Raw genomic sequence first — 20,597 nt, forward strand, 5'->3', positions numbered from 1 at the left:
GTATACAGCTGCACAACCCACTCCATAACGCACGCGCTTTATAAGACAGAACTGCGGCGCATATTAATAAAAACGAAACACTGTAGTGTGCAGGCTGGATATTGAGAAAAAACTAACACAAAAGGCAGAACCACAATATTTCATTTCACAAACATATTTCACAAAAATGTTCCAGGAATACGTCATCATTGAAAACGTCAAAAGGGATGATGTTCTCAGTCCAAAATTGTTATGCCTGCTTTCAGCACCATGGACAGGGGCAGTGCTTCCAACCAAAAAGTACACATTGTGTAGTGTAGTTGTTTACAGAAATAAATATATTGAAATTAAACGTGGCATGGCTTACCTTTTCTTTGTTGGGTAAAGTCTGAGTCCGGTTAAAAGTGTCACATCCGTTAATACTGATCAGTTCCGCATCTACAGGCGGAAACGGCGCGGGGAAAACCACTACGTCACTCTTCAGTGTGTCTGAGCTGAAACACACGTCATACTGCTGAGTAGATTTAGAGTAAGACCAGCTCCCGTCAGGGTGGGTGGTGATCATTGGGGCGCTGTACCTGCTGAAACTGCCGTCTGTCCTGTGGCATTTGACAGCTATTAAACTGATGAGGCTCAGTAGAAAGATCACTGACACCGACACGATGGCGATCAGCAAATACAGGTTTAAATCAGAGAAGCTCTCCTCCTTTATCGGCACATGTCTGAACTGAGTCTGGATGTCAGCTGTGCTTTCAACCACCACTACATCAATAGACACAGTAGCTGACAGGGAGGGTTCTCCGTTATCACAAACCAACACCACCAACGGGTGAGTTTTCACGTCATTGTCACTCAATCGCCTCTTAGTCCTGATTTCCCCGGTGCTGGTTCCGATTCGGAAGAGGTTGGTTCCCTTGGGCTCAGAGATGTGATAAGAAAGCAGCGCATTGTAGCCAGAGTCTGCGTCTACAGCCCGGATCTTGGCCACAAAGTAGCCCGCTTCAGCAGAATAGGGAATGTTCTCACTGTTAACGGAGCCGTGCTCAGAATAGGGCGCGAGAATCCCGGGACTGTTGTCATTCTCATCAAGGATGAAAACGTTCACAGTCACGTTGCTGCTGAGCGGAGGAACACCAGAGTCTGTGGCCTGAACTTTAAACTGGAACGTTTTTAACTCCTCAAAGTTAAAAGACTGCAGGCTGACTATATCTCCAGTCTCTGAGTTGATATTTACCATGGTAGACAGCGGTACTGTGTTACTATTACTGTCTAAAAATGAATAGCTCACCTGGGCGTTTTTATCAACGTCATCATCAATTGCAGACACCGTTTGAATAACTCTTCCTATTGGACTATTCTCTTTCACATAAACATTAATCAGAGTCTCTGAGAAGCGTGGCGAGTTGTCATTGACATCAGAAATATATACATTAAGATTGCTGGTGCTCGTGAGAGCAGGGATCCCTTCATCTGTAGCTATGACGGTGACATTATACAGAGAAACATTCTCCCTGTCTAAAGGTCTGTCGACCACCAAAGAATAATAGTTTTTATAATTTGTTTCCAATTTAAAAGGGACATAATTATTAACATTACAATGAACCACTCCGTTGTTACCTCCATCTTTATCAATAACTGACACAAGTGCAATAGCAGTACCTAATTTAGCGTCCTCCTTCACTACTGTCAGTAATGACGTCACAGTGATCTCAGGGGCATTGTCGTTTAGGTCCACCACTTCTACCAGCACTTTACATTGCGCTGCCATTGGAGGCTGACCTTTGTCACTAGCCTGCACACGGATCTCAAAAGCCGGGTGCTCCTCAAAGTCAACTTTTCCTTTTACTGTCAATACACCCGTTGTTTGATCAATACGAAATATTTCCAAGACATGATCTTGATCTTTTGTGCCCAAAGAATACGAAATCTCTCTGTTTGTCCCCTCATCCGCGTCTGTGGCAGACACAGTTAGCACTGTAGTGCCAAGCGGTACATTTTCTGTAATGCGTGTTTTATACAAGGATTTGGTAAACACTGGGATGTTATCATTGATGTCCAAAACATTGATTATTATCTCCGATGTGCCTGATTTTGGAGGTGCTCCGCCATCTAGAGCGGTCAGTGTAAGTTTAATCACAGGCTGTTTTTCTCGGTCTAATGTTTTCTGTAGCACCAACTCAGCAGACACACTATCCCCTTTGTGCACTGCTAAAGAAAAATATTCATTGGGATTTAGCTTGTATGCACTGATACCATTTTTTCCTACATCGGCATCGTATGCTAACAGCACAAGGAATTTAGCCCCCGGCAAGGTGCTTTCAGCTATGTCAATACTTTGCGAAGTAGCACTGAATGATGGATAATTGTCATTTACATCCAGAACATTTATTTCTAAACGATAAAGCTTCAATGGATCATTTATCACGGCCTCCACACTGACGGTGCATTTCGATGCCTTCGCACAGAGCTCCTCTCTGTCGATTCTCTCATTGACGTAGAGAACACCAGTCTTTAGATTTACCTCGAAATATTTTCTCTTTGATCCGGTAACAATCTGAAACATACGGGACTCCAAATCCTGGACATTGAGGTTAAGATCCTTAGCGATATTTCCAACAGAAGTCCCCGGATTCACTTCCTCTGATACGGAGTAAGAGAGCTGCCCAGACACCGCTTCCCAGTAACACTCCAGCAGCACAAATAATAGATATGTCACCAAAGACCTCCCTCTATTAAGTAAAGGCATACTTCCATCCGACTTGAACCAAACATAGATACGATGCTAATTGTTACAGTTGAAGAAAGAGGAATATAAGCAAACGGATTATTTTAAATTTTTCAACATCAAATGCTGATCGTGCCTCTAGCTGGTCTTTCTCTTTCTGCGTCTCTTTGTCTCACCGCCTCGACAAACATCATCCTCTGAATCTGGGAGGGGCCTCAATGCCTAAATGAGACTGTCTCAATGTTATGGTCCACAGTGTCGCCACCTGGCCATTTGAAATAATTACACTAAATAAAACAACTGCATTACATAGTTTATCTCCTTATTCCTCATCAAAAAACTAGTCGATTTCAAAAGAAAAGGAAAGGAAGTAAAGATATGGACATATTTTGTCAAAAATGGAAATTTGAGCGTTTATGTTGAGTTTGATGTGTGTTTCATTATCCAGGACATCACATCTCTTTTTGACACTGACATTTGGACACTTAAGACGTGAACTTAGTCTCGGTAGAATATTGAAATATAATGCATTACATCATGTATTGGCCTATTGTCGTTTTGCACTCTAACAAAGAGGTGACTGAAACAAACCCAGAGAAATGCCATTTGCCAGATGAAAAGGCCAAGTACACATTTAAAATGTAGAAAGCCATTTCGCCAACGCTGGAAACTATTTCTAGGCTACATTAATCAAATTTCTTATACACCCGTTGCGTTCAGAACAATTAACTTAACACTCAGTAAGAAATGTACAACACAATTTTGCGTCAAACTAGGGTCTAGAAATCTAACACAAAATTCCGTATAAAACAACGCCAGAGCTATTTCTCGGCTCAACAATACGGGCTTCGGCTGGCCTGCAGCGCCGTGGACATCTAAACAAAAGAATGGAAAAAGACTGACGCACAAGTCAAAGAAACCGACGAAGTACTGTATGCATGCAGTCAAAATAATGAAACCATTGTTCAAAGTTAGTAAGAAATTATGTTCAAGGTCAGTTTCCAAAATAAATAGTTCTAGACATGGAAAAAACTTGAATGAATGAATAAATTAATTCATTCATTCATTACTGTAAAATAATTTCAAAAATAATAATTATATAATAATCAAAACAGCGAAAATTGACACTTACATCCACGTTGTCATAGGGAGAGGATAAGAACATGTTGCTTGCTCTTACCTTATCTTTGTTGGGTAAAGTCTGAGTCCGGTTAAAAGTGTCTCCTCCGTTAATACTGATCAGCTCCGCATCTACAGGCGGAAACGGTGCCGGGAAAACCACTACGTCACTCTTCAGTGTGTCTGAGCTGAAACACACGTCATACTGCTGAGTAGATTTAGAGTAAGACCAGCTCCCGTCAGGGTGGGTGGTGATCATTGGGGCGCTGTACCTGCTGAAACTGCCGTCTGTCCTGTGGCATTTGACAGCTATTAAACTGATGAGGCTCAGTAGAAAGATCACTGACACCGACACGATGGCGATCAGCAAATACAGGTTTAAATCAGAGAAGCTCTCCTCCTTTATCGGCACGTGTCTGAACTGAGTCTGGATGTCAGCTGTGCTTTCAACCACCACTACATCAATAGACACAGTAGCTGACAGGGAGGGTTCTCCGTTATCACAAACCAACACCACCAACGGGTGAGTCTTCACGTCATTGTCACTCATTCGCCTCTTAGTCCTGATTTCCCCGGTGCTGGTTCCGATTCGGAAGAGGTTGGTTCCCTTGGGCTCAGAGATGTGATAAGAAAGCAGCGCATTGTAGCCAGAGTCTGCGTCTACAGCCCGGATCTTGGCCACAAAGTAGCCCGCTTCAGCAGAATAGGGAATGTTCTCACTGTTAACGGAGCCGTGCTCAGAATAGGGCGCGAGAATCCCGGGACTGTTGTCATTCTCATCCAGGATAAAAACGTTCATAGTCACGTTGCTGCTGAGCGGAGGAACACCAGAGTCTGTGGCCTGAACTTTAAACTGGAACGTTTTTAACTCCTCAAAGTTAAAAGACTGCAGGCTGACTATATCTCCAGTCTCTGAGTTGATATTTACCATTGTAGACAGCGGCAGTGAGTTACTAGTACTGTCTAAAAATGAATAGCTCACCTGGCCATTTTGATCGACGTCAGCATCAACTGCGGAAACCGTTTTTATAACAACTCCTATTTGATTATTCTCTTTCACATAAACATTGATTACGGGTTCTGGGAATCGAGGTTTGTTGTCATTTACATCTGAAAGGTGTACAACAATAACGCTGGTGCTGGAGAGAGGGAGGTTCCCTTCATCAGTAGCAGTGATGGTGACATTGTACTGAGAGACACTCTCTCTGTCCAGAGGACCGTCAACCACCAACGAATAATAGTTTTTATAATTTGAATCTAATTTGAAAGGGACGTTGTTGTTAATTTTACAATTTACCATTCCATTTTTTCCTCCATCTTTATCGATAACTGACACAAGCGCAATGGCAGTGCCTATCGAGGCATCTTCTTTCACTGTGTGTAATAGTGACGTAACTGAAATCTCAGGGGCATTGTCATTGACGTCTAAAACTTCAATCAATAATTTGGCATGTGAGGTCATCGGAGAAGTTGCCCCATCATTGGCTTGAACTCGAATCTCAAAAGCATTATTTACTTCAAAGTCGATATTTATTTTATTTGTCACAGTCCCAGTTTTTGCATCTATAGAAAACAGATCTGCAGTTTTTCCCCGGCCAATTTCACTGAACGAGTAGAATATTTCTCCATTTCGGCCTTCATCTAAATCAGTTGCATTCAAACTTATTATCGATGTGCTAATTGGTGCATTCTCATAAACAATGGCTTTATACAGCGTTTTACTGAAAACAGGAGGGTTATCGTTGATGTCCAATATATAAACTATAATAGTCATACTGCCAGATTTAGCAGGACTTCCTCCATCAATGGCAGTCAGTGTGAGTCTAATCACAGGCTCTCTCTCTCTGTCTAACGCTTTCTGAAGCACCAATTCAGCAGAAACAAACTCTCCCTTATGTGTAGCGAGAGAGAAGTATTCATTTTGACTAAGCTTGTAAGCATTCACAGTATTTTTACCAACATCTGCATCGTGAGCTGGTTGCAAGGGAAATTTCGCCCCTGTTATGGAGTTCTCTGTGATGTTAATTGTCTGTGATGTGCTGAGAAATGATGGGGAATTGTCATTTACATCCAAGATGATAATTTCAACGCGATACAGTTTCAGTGGGTCATTTATAACTGCTTCTACACTGAGAGAACATTTGGTATCATCAGCGCAGAGTTCCTCTCGGTCTATTCTCTCATTGACGTAAAGCAAACCAGTCTTAAGATTTACCTCGAAATATTTTCTCTTTGATCCGGTAACAATCTGAAACATCCGGGACTCCAAATCCTGGACATTGAGGTTAAGATCCTTCGCGATATTTCCAATAGAAGTCCCCGGGTTTACCTCTTCTGATACGGAGTAAGAGAGCTGCCCAGACACCGCTTCCCAGTAACAATCCAGCAGCACAACCACTAGATATATTCCAACAGAGCTCGTTCCACTCGGTAAATGCATAATTCCTTATAATGACAGCAAAGCATAGGTCCAAATCTGACCACTTCCGTCAAATAATCCAGGTTAGGAGAGAAAGACACAAATTCAACTTCTATGCATTTTAAGAGTCAGCAGGAAAATGGTTGTCGCACCGTTCTCTCTCGCCCTGCGTCTCTTTGTAACAAAGCCCTGAGAAACAGCATCATCCCCTGAATCTGGGAGGAGCCTCAAGCCACCAAACAGAACGTCCAAATGTGATGGTCTACAATGTCCCCACGTGGTCATTTGAAATAACTACAACCAACATCAAACGACTGCAATGGAATGATCATCACTGTTTTAAATCCTCCGTTAAAATCAATGTAACCAATGACAAACTAAAAAAATAACTGAATAAATAAATAAATAAATGAATAAATGAATAAATCAGGGAATATTAAAGTGTATTTTATCCCACTGATCATTTAGCCTAAGTTAACATAATATGATCGACTTGTTTTTTCAGCAGTATGATTAGAGCCTTACATATTTCTGTTAAAAGCTAATGGAACATTCAAGCAAAACGCGTGAGGAGACATAGAATGACTTCGGTTCCGTTGTAACGGGGGAAAAATAAATAAATAAAAACAAAACATACACAGAGGAGGCTTAAAAATTGACAAGGACATAAAAACAAGAATACGTTTTCCCATTGTTCAACACATCGCAGAGCAAATTGGGGCCAAAAATTGTATCCATAGTGATACTTTACCTAAAATGATGAAATAGGTAAAACATCACACAACAATTATTAACATGTATGTGTATAAATTAACTAATGTGCTTGCTGGATGGTGAAACATTGCTTTTCATTACCAATGAACGCATTGTTTCGTCCTTCCACACTGGAGATTGAAGACGACACACATTCAGACGCTTGTATTCAGGACCATGGACAGCGATATACACTACAATGACGAGCCTGGAGCAAAAGATGACTGAGATAAACTAACAAACAAGAGATGTACAGTAGGCCTATATCACCTCACCACAACGTCTTCAATTATACCTTACTTCTATATTTGAACAAAAACGCAATATCCATTAAAATGACAATATATTGTCCACTACAAAACCCCTTTAGGTCACGAAATAAATGGAAAGGGGCATCTTTTCAGACTCAATTCAAGACATTAAAATAGGAAACCATGGAGAAAAATGTCTCTGTTGTCATGTTCTTACCTTTTCTTTGTTGGGTAAAGTCTGAGTCCGGCTAAAAGTGTCTCCTCCGTTAATACTGATCAGTTCCGCATCTACAGGCGGAAACGGCGCGGGGAAAACCACTACGTCACTCTTCAGCGTGTCTGAGCTGAAACACACGTCATACTGCTGAGTAGATTTAGAGTAAGACCAGCTCCCGTCAGGGTGGGTGGTGATCATTGGGGCGCTGTACCTGCTGAAACTGCCGTCTGTCCTGTGGCATTTGACAGCTATTAAACTGATGAGGCTCAGTAGAAAGATCACTGACACCGACACAATGGCGATCAGCAAATACAGGTTTAAATCAGAGAAGCTCTCCTCCTTTATCGGCACGTGTCTGAACTGAGTCTGGATGTCAGCTGTGCTTTCAACCACCACTACATCAATAGACACAGTAGCTGACAGGGAGGGTTCTCCGTTATCACAAACCAACACCACCAACGGGTGAGTCTTCACGTCATTGTCATTCATTCGCCTCTTAGTCCTGATTTCCCCGGTGCTGGTTCCGATTCGGAAGAGGTTGGTTCCCTTGGGCTCAGAGATGTGATAAGAAAGCAGCGCATTGTAGCCAGAGTCTGCGTCTACAGCCCGGATCTTGGCCACAAAGTAGCCCGCTTCAGCAGAATAGGGAATGTTCTCACTGTTAACGGAGCCGTGCTCAGAATAGGGCGCGAGAATCCCGGGACTGTTGTCATTCTCATCCAGGATAAAAACGTTCACAGTCACGTTGTTGCTGAGCGGAGGAACACCAGAGTCTGTGGCCTGAACTTTAAACTGGAACGTTTTTAACTCCTCAAAGTTAAAAGACTGCAGGCTGATTATGTCTCCAGTCTCTGAGTTGATGTTTACCATTGTAGACAGCGGCAGTGAGTTACTATTTTTGTCTAAAAATGAATAGCTCACTTGGCCATTTTGATCGACGTCAGCATCAAGTGCAGATACTGTTTTGAGAACTGCTCCTACTGGACTATTTTCTTTTACGTAAATATTAACGACGGGCTCTGAGAAGCGAGGCGCGTTGTCATTGACATCAGAAACGTGAACAGTAATAACATTGGTGTTCGAAAGAGGGGGAGTCCCTTCATCTGTAGCTATGATGATTACGTCATAGTGAGCGGCATTCTCTCTGTCTAGGGGGTCATCAACTACCAAAGAGTAATAGTTCTTATAGTTTGTTTCCAATTTAAAGGGGGTCTCGTTATCTATTTTACAATGTACTTCACCATTTTTGCCACCGTCCTTATCAAGCACTGACACAAGTGCAATAGCAGTACCTACTTTAGCGTCCTCCTTCACTGTGTTCAGTAGTGACGTCACAGTGATCTCAGGAGCGTTGTCATTTACATCGATTACTTCTACCAGTACTTTACAATGAGCTGACATCGGAGGTTGTCCTTTGTCACTGGCCTGTGCACGAATTTCAAATGCAGGGTGTTGTTCAAAATCCACATTTCCTTCAACCGTTAATGTGCCTGTGTTTTGGTCGATTTTAAAAATGTCCAGTATATGGTCCTGCTCTTTTGTGCTGAGTGTATATACGATTTCTTTGTTTGCTCCTTCGTCTGGGTCTGTAGCATTTAAAGTCAACAAAGTGGTTCCGGTAGGCACATTTTCAAACACACGAGTTTTATACAATGACTTTGTAAACACTGGCGTATTATCGTTATTGTCTAAAACGTGTATTATGATATCTGAATTTCCCGACTTTGGTGGAGTTCCTCCGTCTAACGCCCTCAGAGTAAGCGTGATCACAGGCTCTTTTTCTCGGTCTAAAGCTTTCTGCAATACTAACTCAGTGGATATACTCTCCCCTGCTTTGCTTACTGCTAATGAAAAATGTTCATTAGAACTGAGCTTGTATGTGTTTATCCCATTCTTTCCTACGTCTGCATCGTAGGCTGGCAGTAGAGGGAACCGTATTCCGGGTAACGTGCTTTCAGCAATGTCTATGCTTTGTGACTTTTCAATGAAAGACGGGAAATTATCATTAACATCCAGTATGTTGATGTCGATACGGTGAAGTTTAAGGGGATCATTTATTACAGCCTCGACATTTACAGTACATGTTGCAGCTTTCGCACAGAGCTCCTCTCTATCTATTCTCTCATTGACGTAGAGAATACCAGTCTCCATATTTACCTCGAAATATTTTCTCTTTGATCCGGCAACAATCCTAAACATACGGGACTCCAAATCCTGTATACTGAGGTTTAGATCCTTAGCGATATTTCCAACAAAAGTCCCCGGGTTTACCTCCTCGGAGACGGAGTAAGAGAGTTGCCCAGACACCGTTTCCCAGTAACAACCCAGCACCACAAGCACTAGATATATCCAAGCGGAGCTCCTGCTACTCGGTATAGACATAATTCCATCCGACGTGAACATAGCATGAATTCAAATCCAATCGTTCCTTTAAATTAATCCAGAGAAGGAGAAAATATATCGACCATGTCATAGGTGTTTTTTTTTCTTGTCAGTAGCAACCAGAAAGATGGCTGTCGCATGTACTCTCCCGTCCTGCGTCTCTTTGCAACAAAGCCCCGAGAAACGTTAACATCCCCTGACTCTGGGAGGGGCTTCAGCCCCAAAAGATAAATCTCAATGCTACGGTCTACACTGTCGCCGTGTGGTCATGTGAAACAACTACATTTATAATACAACTTTTTTAAATCCTATCACGTCTTATGATCCACGTTACTGAAAACTGTTCAATTCCAAAAGAATAGATACACCAGAGAACTAAAGGGCGCATTGTATATCACAAGGCTCATTCAAGTGAACTTTGTAACTTTTTGACAACTATTTCAGGACCATGGAGAGAACCCCGTGCCTCACTATTAGGCTACAGTATGTAAGGTTGAAGCAACACAGCTGACAAAAGTTTATCTGCAGCAAGTTGTACAAATCTTATGACAATATGTAGGGAAGAAAAGTTGAACGGAAACGGTAAAGAAAGGTATCTGTTTCTATTTTAAAACAAAACAGGCAAAGACAGACTGACGTCAATTTCCAGAGTGGTACCTATCGTAAAACTTGATGCTACTAATGAAAATTAATGAAACCTGTGGACTGGGTGCACAGGCCGCATGCCAGCAACGCTCGTGTGTACAACGCTCTTATGTAAAGATTAGAATCAAATAATTTATCTGTGTTAACATCTTTTTTTATAACGACAGAAAACAATATTACGTTTTATAAATCTAAAATAAGTGAAAACTTCAAAGGGGATGACGTTTTCGCTGTAAGGTTTGATCAAAATTGTTTCCAACCAAAAGGACATACGAGAGTATTGTACAAAATAAAATGTAAATCCACTGGAGAGTGTTAGAGGTCACTTTGACACAAAGGCAAAGGTTTCCTAAATGTGATGTATTTTTTTTCCCCCTGAGACGAATTTGAAGGCTACAAGTATTGTGTCCAACGACAAATAGCTTGAAAAACTAATAGATGTAGAAACAATGGATAAAATTTGTTTATTGGACTTACCTTTTCTTTATTCGGTAAAGTCTGAGTCCGGCTAAAAGTGTCTCCTCCGTTAATACTGATCAGTTCCGCGTCTACAGGCGGGAACGGTGCCGGGAAAACCACTACGTCACTCTTCAGCGTGTCTGAGCTGAAACACACGTCATACTGCTGAGTAGATTTAGAGTAAGACCAGCTCCCGTCAGGGTGGGTGGTGATCATTGGGGCGCTGTACCTGCTGAAACTGCCGTCTGTCCTGTGGCATTTGACAGCTATTAAACTGATGAGGCTCAGTAGAAAGATCACTGACACCGACACGATGGCGATCAGCAAATACAGGTTTAAATCAGAGAAGCTCTCCTCCTTTATCGGCACGTGTCTGAACTGAGTCTGGATGTCAGCTGTGCTTTCAACCACCACTACATCAATAGACACAGTAGCTGACAGGGAGGGTTCTCCGTTATCACAAACCAACACCACCAACGGGTGAGTCTTCACGTCATTGTCACTCATTCGCCTCTTAGTCCTGATTTCCCCGGTGCTGGTTCCGATTCGGAAGAGGTTGGTTCCCTTGGGCTCAGAGATGTGATAAGAAAGCAGCGCATTGTAGCCAGAGTCTGCGTCTACAGCCCGGATCTTGGCCACAAAGTAGCCCGCTTCAGCAGAATAGGGAATGTTCTCACTGTTAACGGAGCCGTGCTCAGAATAGGGCGCGAGAATTCCGGGACTGTTGTCATTCTCATCCAGGATTAAAACGTTCACAGTCACGTTGCTGCTGAGCGGAGGAACACCAGAGTCTGTGGCCTGAACTTGAAACTGGAACGTTTTCAACTCCTCGTAGTTAAAAGACTGCAGGCTGACTATATCTCCAGTCTCTGAGTTGATGTTTACCATTGTAGACAGCGGCATTGAGTTACTATTACTGTCTAAAAATGAATAACTCACCTGGCCATTGTGATCGACATCAGCATCAACTGCTGATACTGTTTTAATGGTTGCTCCCACTTTACTGTTCTCTTTCAAGTAAACATTAATCACAGGCTCTGAGAAGCGAGGCGCGTTGTCATTGACATCAGAAACGTCAACACTAATGATGCTGGTGCTGGAGAGAGGTGGGGTCCCTTCATCAGTTGCTACGATAGTCACATTGTACTGGGCCTTACTTTCTCTGTCAAGCCTCGCATAGACTACTAACGAATAATATTTTTTGTAGTTTGTTTCCAATTTAAAAGGAGGTTCATTTACGATTACAGCCTGTACTAAACCGTTTTTCCCACCATCTTTATCCAGCACTGACACAAGTGCAATAGCAGTACCTACTTTAGCGTCCTCCTTCACTGTGTTCAGTAGTGACGTCACAGTGATCTCAGGAGCATTGTCATTTAGATCAATTACTTCTACCAGTACTTTACAATGAGCAGACATCGGAGGTTGTCCTTTGTCACTGGCCTGTGCGTGAATCTCAAACGCAGGATTTTCTTCATAGTCGATCTCACCTTTCACTAAGATTGCACCAGTTTGACGATCAATTTGGAATACATCTAATACGTGATCCTGACCTTTACTTCTTAAAGAGTATTCTATTTCACTGTTTAAACCTTCATCTGCGTCTGTTGCGTTCAAAATTAACACTGTTGTCCCCGTTGTCAAGTTCTCCAAAATTTGAGTTTTATACAAAGAACTACTAAACACTGGAGGGTTGTCGTTATTATCTAAAACGTTGATAATGATTTGTGATGTTCCCGACTTGGGTGGATTTCCTCCGTCTACTGCAGTTAATGTCAGTTTTATAATAGGTTGTTTCTCGCGGTCTAAAGACTTCTGCAGCACTAACTCGGCCGATACACTCTCTCCCCCTTTGTGTACTTCTAAAGAAAAATAATCATTCGTATTGAGCTTATATGTATTAACATTGTTCTTACCAACATCCACATCTGATGCCTCTATCAGTCCAAATTTCACTCCTGGTAAAGTACTTTCAGCAATGTTAAGAGACTGTAAATGCTCAGAGAAAAAAGGTGCATTATCATTTATATCTAATACGTTTATCTCTAAACCATAAAGCTTCAAAGGATCATTGATTACGGCTTCTATATTTACAGTACATTTTGTAGCCTTCGCACAAAGCTCCTCCCGGTCTATTTTTTCATTGACATAAAGAAGACCAGTCTTTAGGTTTACGTCGAAATATTTTCTCTTTGATCCGGTAACAATCTGAAACATCCGGGACTCCAAATCCTGGACATTAAGATTAAGATCCTTAGCGATATTTCCGACAGAAGTCCCCGGGTTCACCTCTTCTGATACGGAGTAAGAGAGCTGCCCAGACACCGCTTCCCAGTAACAATCCAGCAGCAAAACCACTAGATATATCCCAAAAGGGCTCCTTCTGCTCGAGAACAACATAATTCTATCCAACGTGGACAAAGCATAGATCCAAATCTGACCAATACCTTATAAAATTCAAATTAAGAGCGAAATACACGAAGCCACTCTCAGTTTAATGCGAACAGGAAAATGGTTGTCGCACCGTTCTCTCTCGCCCTGCGTCTCTTTGTAACAAAGCCCTGAGAAACATCATCATCCTCTGAATCTGGGAGGAGCCTCAAACCTCCAAACAGAACGTCCAAATGTGATGGTCTACAATGTCCCCATGTGGCCATTTGAAATAACTACATTCAGTTGCAAACGACTACAATGGAATGACTTGTATTCTGCTGGACACCAATGTTTTTTGCATACGAACCAATCTCATACTACAAAGTAGAGAATATAAATGTGTTATTCATCACGCGACTCATTCAACTTACCGAAATATGACTGCGATGCAGCCTACCTAAATATATGCTTTGTTTTGTTTTTTCTTTCAGAAAAGATAGAGCCTCACCTCTTTCTGATATACAGGATATTGAAACAGAAAGCTAGACCATAATTTAAATTAGGCAACGTACACGGTAACGCATTAAAACATACAAAAAAGTACAGGAAGAAGGCAGAAAATGTATGACAAAAACATTAATACATTTCGTTATTTTCCAACAAAACAAGTAACAAACTGAGGGTAATAATTTTATCCAAATAGACATATTGCATAAAAATGATGACATTGGTCACATGCAACACTGTATAACAAACATTTCAATAAATGTCTAATAGACGTGCCGGCCAGTGAAACATTGCTTCTACTCTGTAAGAAGACTAATTTTCCTCGTCGTCCCCTGGAGATCGCACACAACACATTCAGACGCTTATTTCAGCACCATGGACAGCGACCTACACATATAATGATGACAGAATAACTGACAAAGAAGAGATGTATGTCAAGCCACCAGAATATCTTCAGTTATATATTAGTGCTCTGTTTTAACAAAAAGGCAACGTCCATTAAAAAATACATGTGTTGTTGACTTCTTAACATAAAATAATTTAAGTTCAAAGTAAAGCAAAACAAATGGAGGGATATATTTTTCACACTTGGCTCTCGACAGTTAAGTAGGGCACCGATGGAGAAATATTTGTTTGTTGTCATATTCTTACCTTATCATTGTTGGGTAAAGTCTGAGTCCGGCTAAAAGTGTCCCCTCCGTTAATACTGATCAGTTCCGCATCTAAAGGCGGAAACGGCGCGGGGAAAACCACTACGTCACTCTTCAGTGTGTCTGAGCTGAAACACACGTCATACTGCTGAGTAGATTTAGAGTAAGACCAGCTCCCGTCAGGGTGGGTGGTGATCATTGGGGCGCTGTACCTGCTGAAACTGCCGTCTGTCCTGTGGCATTTGACAGCTATTAAACTGATGAGGCTCAGTAGAAAGATCACTGACACCGACACGATGGCGATCAGCAAATACAGGTTTAAATCAGAGAAGCTCTCCTCCTTTATCGGCACGTGTCTGAACTGAGTCTGGATGTCAGCTGTGCTTTCAACCACCACTACATCAATAGACACAGTAGCTGACAGGGAGGGTTCTCCGTTATCACAAACCAACACCACTAACGGGTGAGTCTTCACGTCATTGTCACTCATTCGCCTCTTAGTCCTGATTTCCCCGGTGCTGGTTCCGATTCGGAAGAGGTTGGTTCCCTTGGGCTCAGAGATGTGATAAGAAAGCAGCGCATTGTAGCCAGAGTCTGCGTCTACAGCCCGGATCTTGGCCACAAAGTAGCCCGCTTCAGCAGAATAGGGAATGTTCTCACTGTTAACGGAGCCGTGCTCAGAATAGGGCGCGAGAATTCCGGGACTGTTGTCATTCTCATCCAGGATTAAAACGTTCACAGTCACGTTGCTGCTGAGCGGAGGAACACCACAGTCTGTGGCCTGAACTTTAAACTGGAACGTTTTTAACTCCTCAAAGTTAAAGGACTGCAGGCTGACTATATCTCCAGTCTCTGAGTTGATATTTACCATTGTAGATAGAGGCAATGAGTTACTATTACTGTCTAAAAATGAATAGCTCACCTGGCCATTTTGATCGACATCAGCATCAACTGCTGATACTGTTTTAATGGTTGCTCCCACTTTACTGTTCTCTTTCAAGTAAACATTAATCACAGGCTCTGAGAAGCGAGGCGCGTTGTCATTGACATCAGAAACGTCAACACTAATGATGCTGGTGCTGGAGAGAGGTGGGGTCCCTTCATCAGTTGCTACGATAGTCACATTGTATGTGGCCTTAATTTCTCTGTCAAGCCTCCCATTAACTACTAACGAATAATAATTTTTGTAGTTTGTTTCCAATTTAAAAGGAGGTTCATTTGCAATAACAGCCTTCACTTCACCGTTTTCCCCACCGTCTTTATCCAGCACAGAGACAAGTGCAATAGCAGTACCTACTTTAGCGTCCTCCTTCACTGTGTTCAGTAGTGACGTCACAGTGATCTCAGGAGCGTTGTCATTTACATCAATTACTTCTACCAGTACTTTACAATAAGAAGACATCGGGGGTTGTCCTTTGTCACTGGCCTGTGCGTGAATCTCAAACGCAGGATTTTCTTCATAGTCGATCTCACCTTTCACTAAGATTGCACCAGTTTGACGATCAATTTGAAAAACATCTAATACGTGATCCTGACCTTTACTTCTTAAAGAGTATTCTATTTCACTGTTTAAACCTTCATCTGCGTCTGTTGCGTTCAAAATGGACACTGTTGTCCCCGTTGTCAAGTTCTCCAAAATTTGAGTTTTATACAAAGAACTACTGAAAACGGGAGCGTTGTCGTTAATATCTAAAACATTGATAATGATTTGTGATGTCCCCGACTTGGGTGGATTTCCTCCGTCTACTGCAGTTAATATTAGGTTTATATTTGCCTGTTTCTCTCGGTCTAAAGACTTCTGCAGCACTAGCTCGACCCCCACACTCTCCCCCCCTTTGTGTATTTCTAAAGAAAAATAATCATTCGTACTGAGCTTGTATGTATTAACATTGTTCTTTCCAACATCCAAATCCGATGCCCCTATCAGTCCAAATTTCCCTCCTGGCACAGTACTTTCAGCAATGTTAAGAGACTGTAAATTCTCAGAGAAAAAAGGTGCATTATCATTTATATCTAATACGTTTATCACTAAACGATAAAGCTTCAAAGGATCATTGATTACGGCCTCTATATTTACTGTACATTTTGTAGCCTTCGCACAAAGCTCCTCCCGGTCTATTTTCTCATTGACATAAAGAACGCCAGTCTTTAGATTTACGTCGAAATATTTTCTCTTTGATCCGGTAACAATCTGAAACATCCGGGACTCCAAATCCTGGACATTAAGGTTAAGATCCTTAGCGATATTTCCAACAGAAGTCCCCGGGTTCACCTCTTCTGATACGGAGTAAGAGAGCTGACCAGACACCGCTTCCCAGTAACAATCCAGCAGCAAAATCACTAGATATATCCCAAAAGGGCACCTTCTGATAGGGAAAAACATAATTCTATCCAACGCGGATAAAACATAGATCCAAATCAGACCAATCCCGTCCAAAAATCAACATAAGTGCGAAATACAACAAACCATTCTCTAAGCATTTGTAACAGCCAACGGGGAAATGGTTGTCGCACTGTTCTCTCTCGCCCTGCGTCTCTTTGTAACAAAGCCCTGAGAAATATCTTCATCCTCTGAATCTGGGAGGAGCCTCAAACCTCCAGAAACAACCGTCCAAATGTGATGGTCTACAACGTCCCCATGTGGCCATTTGAAATAACTGCATTCTACAACTACATTCAACATTAAACAGCTACAATGGAATGACTTGTATTCAGATAAACACCCATTTTTTGCAAACTAATTTCATATCAAAAGACAGAGAACATAGATGTGTAATTTATCACACGGATCATTTAACTCAACGCAATATGATCGCGATTTATTTTATTTATATATTGTTTGTTTTTGTTTGTCAGAATTAAGGATAGATGCTCATTTATTTCTGATATACAGGATACTGAAAAAGAAAGCTTGGCCTTACGTGAAATTAACAAGTTACGTGGTAACGCAGTAAAACATGTTAAAAGAAAATGGATAATGACGAATAAACATGAAAATATTTCCCTATGTCCCAACAAAACAAGGGACAAACTGAGTGTAATGATTTTATCCAAAAGGCATCTTGCCTAAAAGCGATGAAATTGGGAATTCACCATTCACCAGTTAATGCCAAGGATATTTAGAAATTCCAAATAAGCGTACAGGTCAGTGAAAGACTGCTTTTCGATTGTGAGGAGACACATTTTCCTCTTTGACCCCGAGAGATCGCACACAACACATTGAGACGCTTATTTCAGAACCATGGACAGCGGTATACACATATAATAGTGACTGAGAAGAAAAAGCTGACAAAGAAGAGCTGTATGTCAAGCCTCCAGATTGTCTTCAGCTATATTCGTGCTCTCTTTTAACAAAACTGCAAAGTCCATGAAAAAAATATTTTTTTTGTTGATCTGTTAGCAAAAAATCATTCAAAGTAAAGTAAAACAAATGGAGGGGCATCTTTTTCACACTTGGCTCACGACAGTAAAATAGGGGACCAATAGAGAAATATTTCTTTGTTGTCATATTCTTACCTTTTCTTTATTCGGTAAAGTCTGAGTCCGGCTAAAAGTGTCCCCTCCGTTAATACTGATCAGCTCGGCATCTACAGGCGGGAAGGGCGCGGGGAAAACCACTACGTCACTCTTCAGTGTGTCTGAGCTGAAACACACGTCATACTGCTGAGTAGATTTAGAGTAAGACCAGCTCCCGTCAGGGTGGGTGGTGATCATTGGGGCGCTGTACCTGCTGAAACTGCCGTCTGTCCTGTGGCATTTGACAGCTATTAAACCGATGAGGCTCAGTAGAAAGATCACTGACACCGACACAATGGCGATCAGCAAATACAGGTTTAAATCAGAGAAGCTCTCCTCCTTTATCGGCACGTGTCTGAACTGAGTCTGGATGTCAGCTGTGCTTTCAACCACCACTACATCAATAGACACAGTAGCTGACAGGGAGGGTTCTCCGTTATCACAAACCAACACCACCAACGGGTGAGTCTTCACGTCATTGTCACTCATTCGCCTCTTAGTCCTGATTTCCCCGGTGCTGGTTCCGATTCGGAAGAGGTTGGTTCCCTTGGGCTCAGAGATGTGATAAGAAAGCAGCGCATTGTAGCCAGAGTCTGCGTCTACAGCCCGGATCTTGGCCACAAAGTAGCCCGCTTCAGCAGAATAGGGAATGTTCTCACTGTTAACGGAGCCGTGCTCAGAATAGGGCGCGAGAATCCCGGGACTGTTGTCATTCTCATCCAGGATTAAAACGTTCACAGTCACGTTGCTGCTGAGCGGAGGAACACCAGAGTCTGTGGCCTGAACTTGAAACTGGAACGTGTTTAACTCCTCAAAGTTAAAAGACTGCAGGCTGACTATATCTCCAGTCTCTGAGTTGATATTTACCATTGTAGACAGCGGCATTGAGTTACTATTACTGTCTAAAAATGAATAGCTCACCTGGCCATTGTGATCGACATCAGCATCAACTGCTGATACTGTTTTAATGGTTGCTCCCACTTTACTGTTCTCTTTCAAGTAAACATTAATCACAGGCTCTGAGAAGCGAGGCGCGTTGTCATTGACATCAGACACGTCAACAGTAATGATGCTGGTGCTGGAGAGAGGTGGGGTCCCTTCATCAGTTGCTACGATAGTGACATTGTACTGAGCCTTACTTTCTCTGTCAAGCTTCCCATTGACTACTAACGAATAATAATTTTTGTAATTTGTTTCCAATTTAAAAGGAGGTTCATTTGCGATAACAGCCTGTACTTCACCGTTTTCCCCACCGTCTTTATCCAGCACAGAGACAAGTGCAATAGCAGTACCTACTTCAGCGTCCTCCTTCACTGTGTTCAGTAGTGACGTCACAGTGATCTCAGGAGCATTGTCATTTAGATCAATTACTTCTACCAGTACTTTACAATGAGCAGACATCGGGGGTTGTCCTTTGTCACTGGCCTGTGCGTGAATCTCAAACGCAGGATTTTCTTCATAGTCGATCTCACCTTTCACTAAGATTGCACCAGTTTGAGGATCAATTTGAAAAACATCTAATACGTGATCCTGACCTTTACTTCTTAAAGAGTATTCTATTTCCCTATTTAAACCTTCATCTGCGTCTGTTGCGTTCAAAATTAACACTGTTGTCCCCGTTGTCAAGTTCTCCAAAATTCGAGTTTTATACAAAGAACTACTGAAAACGGGAGCGTTGTCGTTATTATCTAAAACATTGATAATGATTTGTGATGTCCCCGACTTAGGTGGATTTCCTCCGTCTACTGCAGTTAATATAAGTTTTATACTTGCCTGTTTCTCTCGGTCTAAAGATTTCTGCAGCACTAGCTCGACCCCCACACTCTCCCCCCCTTTGTGTATTTCTAAAGAAAAATAATCATTCGTATTGAGCTTGTATGTATTAACATTGTTCTTACCAACATCCAAATCCGATGCCCCTATCAGTCCAAATTTCCCTCCTGGCACAGTACTTTCAGCAATGTTAAGATACTGTAAATTCTCAGAGAAAAAAGGTGCATTATCATTTATATCTAATACGTTTATCACTAAACGATAAAGCTTCAAAGGATCATTGATTACGGCCTCTATATTTACAGTACATCTTGTAGCCTTCGCACAAAGCTCCTCCCGGTCTATTTTCTCATTGACATAAAGAACGCCAGTCTTGAGATTTACGTCGAAATATTTTCTCTTTGATCCGGTAACAATCTGAAACATCCGGGACCCCAAATCCTGGATATTAAGATTAAGATCCTTAGCGATATCTCCAACAGAAGTCCCCGGGTTCACCTCTTCTGATACGGAGTAAGAGAGCTGCCCAGACACCGCTTCCCAGTAACAATCCAGCAGCAAAACCACTAGATATATCCCAAAAGGGCTCCTTCTGATTGGGAAAAACATAATTCTATCCAACGTGGATAAAACATAGATCCAAATCAGACCAATCTCGTCAAAAATTTAAATTAAGAGTGAAATACAAGAATCCATTTTCTATGCATTTTTAACAGGCAGTGGGAAATGGTTGTCGCACCGTTCTCTCTCGCCCTGCGTCTCTTTGTAACAAAGCCCTGAGAAATATCTTCATCCTCTGAATCTGGGAGGAGCCTCAAACCTCCAGAAA

The 20,597-nt window shown here is 41.9% G+C and overlaps 5 protein-coding genes across 5 annotated transcripts; all 5 read right to left on the minus strand.

The window, feature by feature from the left end:
- Positions 1-241: 241 nt before the first annotated feature.
- LOC139648217 (protocadherin alpha-3-like) lies at positions 242-2,725 on the minus strand. The gene is made up of 2 exons (XM_071524272.1): positions 347-2,725; positions 242-265 (listed from the first exon to the last, which is right to left on the minus strand). Exons 1-2 carry the CDS (start codon positions 2,723-2,725, stop codon positions 242-244), a joined length of 2,403 nt encoding a protein of 800 aa, XP_071380373.1.
- Positions 2,726-3,537: 812 nt separating this feature from the next.
- Positions 3,538-9,845, minus strand: LOC139648218 (uncharacterized). Its single transcript, XM_071524273.1, is given in 4 exon segments — positions 3,538-3,579; positions 3,885-6,185; positions 6,188-6,220; positions 7,464-9,845. Coding segments are annotated over 4 exon segments (4,758 nt in total).
- Positions 9,846-10,699: 854 nt separating this feature from the next.
- On the minus strand, positions 10,700-13,349 carry LOC139648219 (protocadherin alpha-8-like). The gene is made up of 2 exons (XM_071524274.1): positions 10,968-13,349; positions 10,700-10,720 (listed from the first exon to the last, which is right to left on the minus strand). The coding sequence occupies exons 1-2, from the start codon at positions 13,347-13,349 to the stop codon at positions 10,700-10,702; spliced, it is 2,403 nt and encodes an 800-aa protein (XP_071380375.1).
- A 1,119-nt stretch (positions 13,350-14,468) lies between these two features.
- On the minus strand, positions 14,469-16,862 carry LOC139648220 (protocadherin alpha-8-like). The gene has a single exon (XM_071524275.1). It carries the CDS (start codon positions 16,860-16,862, stop codon positions 14,469-14,471), a length of 2,394 nt encoding a protein of 797 aa, XP_071380376.1.
- A 1,121-nt stretch (positions 16,863-17,983) lies between these two features.
- Positions 17,984-20,377, minus strand: LOC139648221 (protocadherin alpha-8-like). Its single transcript, XM_071524276.1, has one exon. The coding sequence runs from the start codon at positions 20,375-20,377 to the stop codon at positions 17,984-17,986; it is 2,394 nt and encodes a 797-aa protein (XP_071380377.1).
- Positions 20,378-20,597: the final 220 nt, after the last annotated feature.

Source organism: Centroberyx affinis, unplaced genomic scaffold (genome assembly GCF_046629955.1).
Source record: "Centroberyx affinis isolate AG114_WGS23_722 - 3 ecotype Tasmania unplaced genomic scaffold, CSIRO-AGI_Caff_v1 ptg001172l_1, whole genome shotgun sequence".
NCBI classification, from domain to species: Eukaryota; Metazoa; Chordata; class Actinopteri; order Beryciformes; family Berycidae; genus Centroberyx; species Centroberyx affinis.

Bases quoted from the DNA above. Each gene is read 5' to 3' on its own strand.
- LOC139648217 (XM_071524272.1), bottom strand. From the start codon at position 2,725: ATGCCTTTACTTAATAGAGGGAGGTCTTTGGTGACATATCTATTATTT. The intron at 266-346 runs GTAAGCCATGCC...TTTGGTTGGAAG, and splicing joins CTTTACCCAACAAAGAAAAG to CACTGCCCCTGTCCATGGTG.
- LOC139648219 (XM_071524274.1), bottom strand. From the start codon at position 13,349: ATGTTGTTCTCGAGCAGAAGGAGCCCTTTTGGGATATATCTAGTGGTT. The intron at 10,721-10,967 runs GTAAGTCCAATA...CAAACCTTACAG, and splicing joins CTTTACCGAATAAAGAAAAG to CGAAAACGTCATCCCCTTTG.
- LOC139648221 (XM_071524276.1), bottom strand. From the start codon at position 20,377: ATGTTTTTCCCAATCAGAAGGAGCCCTTTTGGGATATATCTAGTGGTT.
- LOC139648220 (XM_071524275.1), bottom strand. From the start codon at position 16,862: ATGTTTTTCCCTATCAGAAGGTGCCCTTTTGGGATATATCTAGTGATT.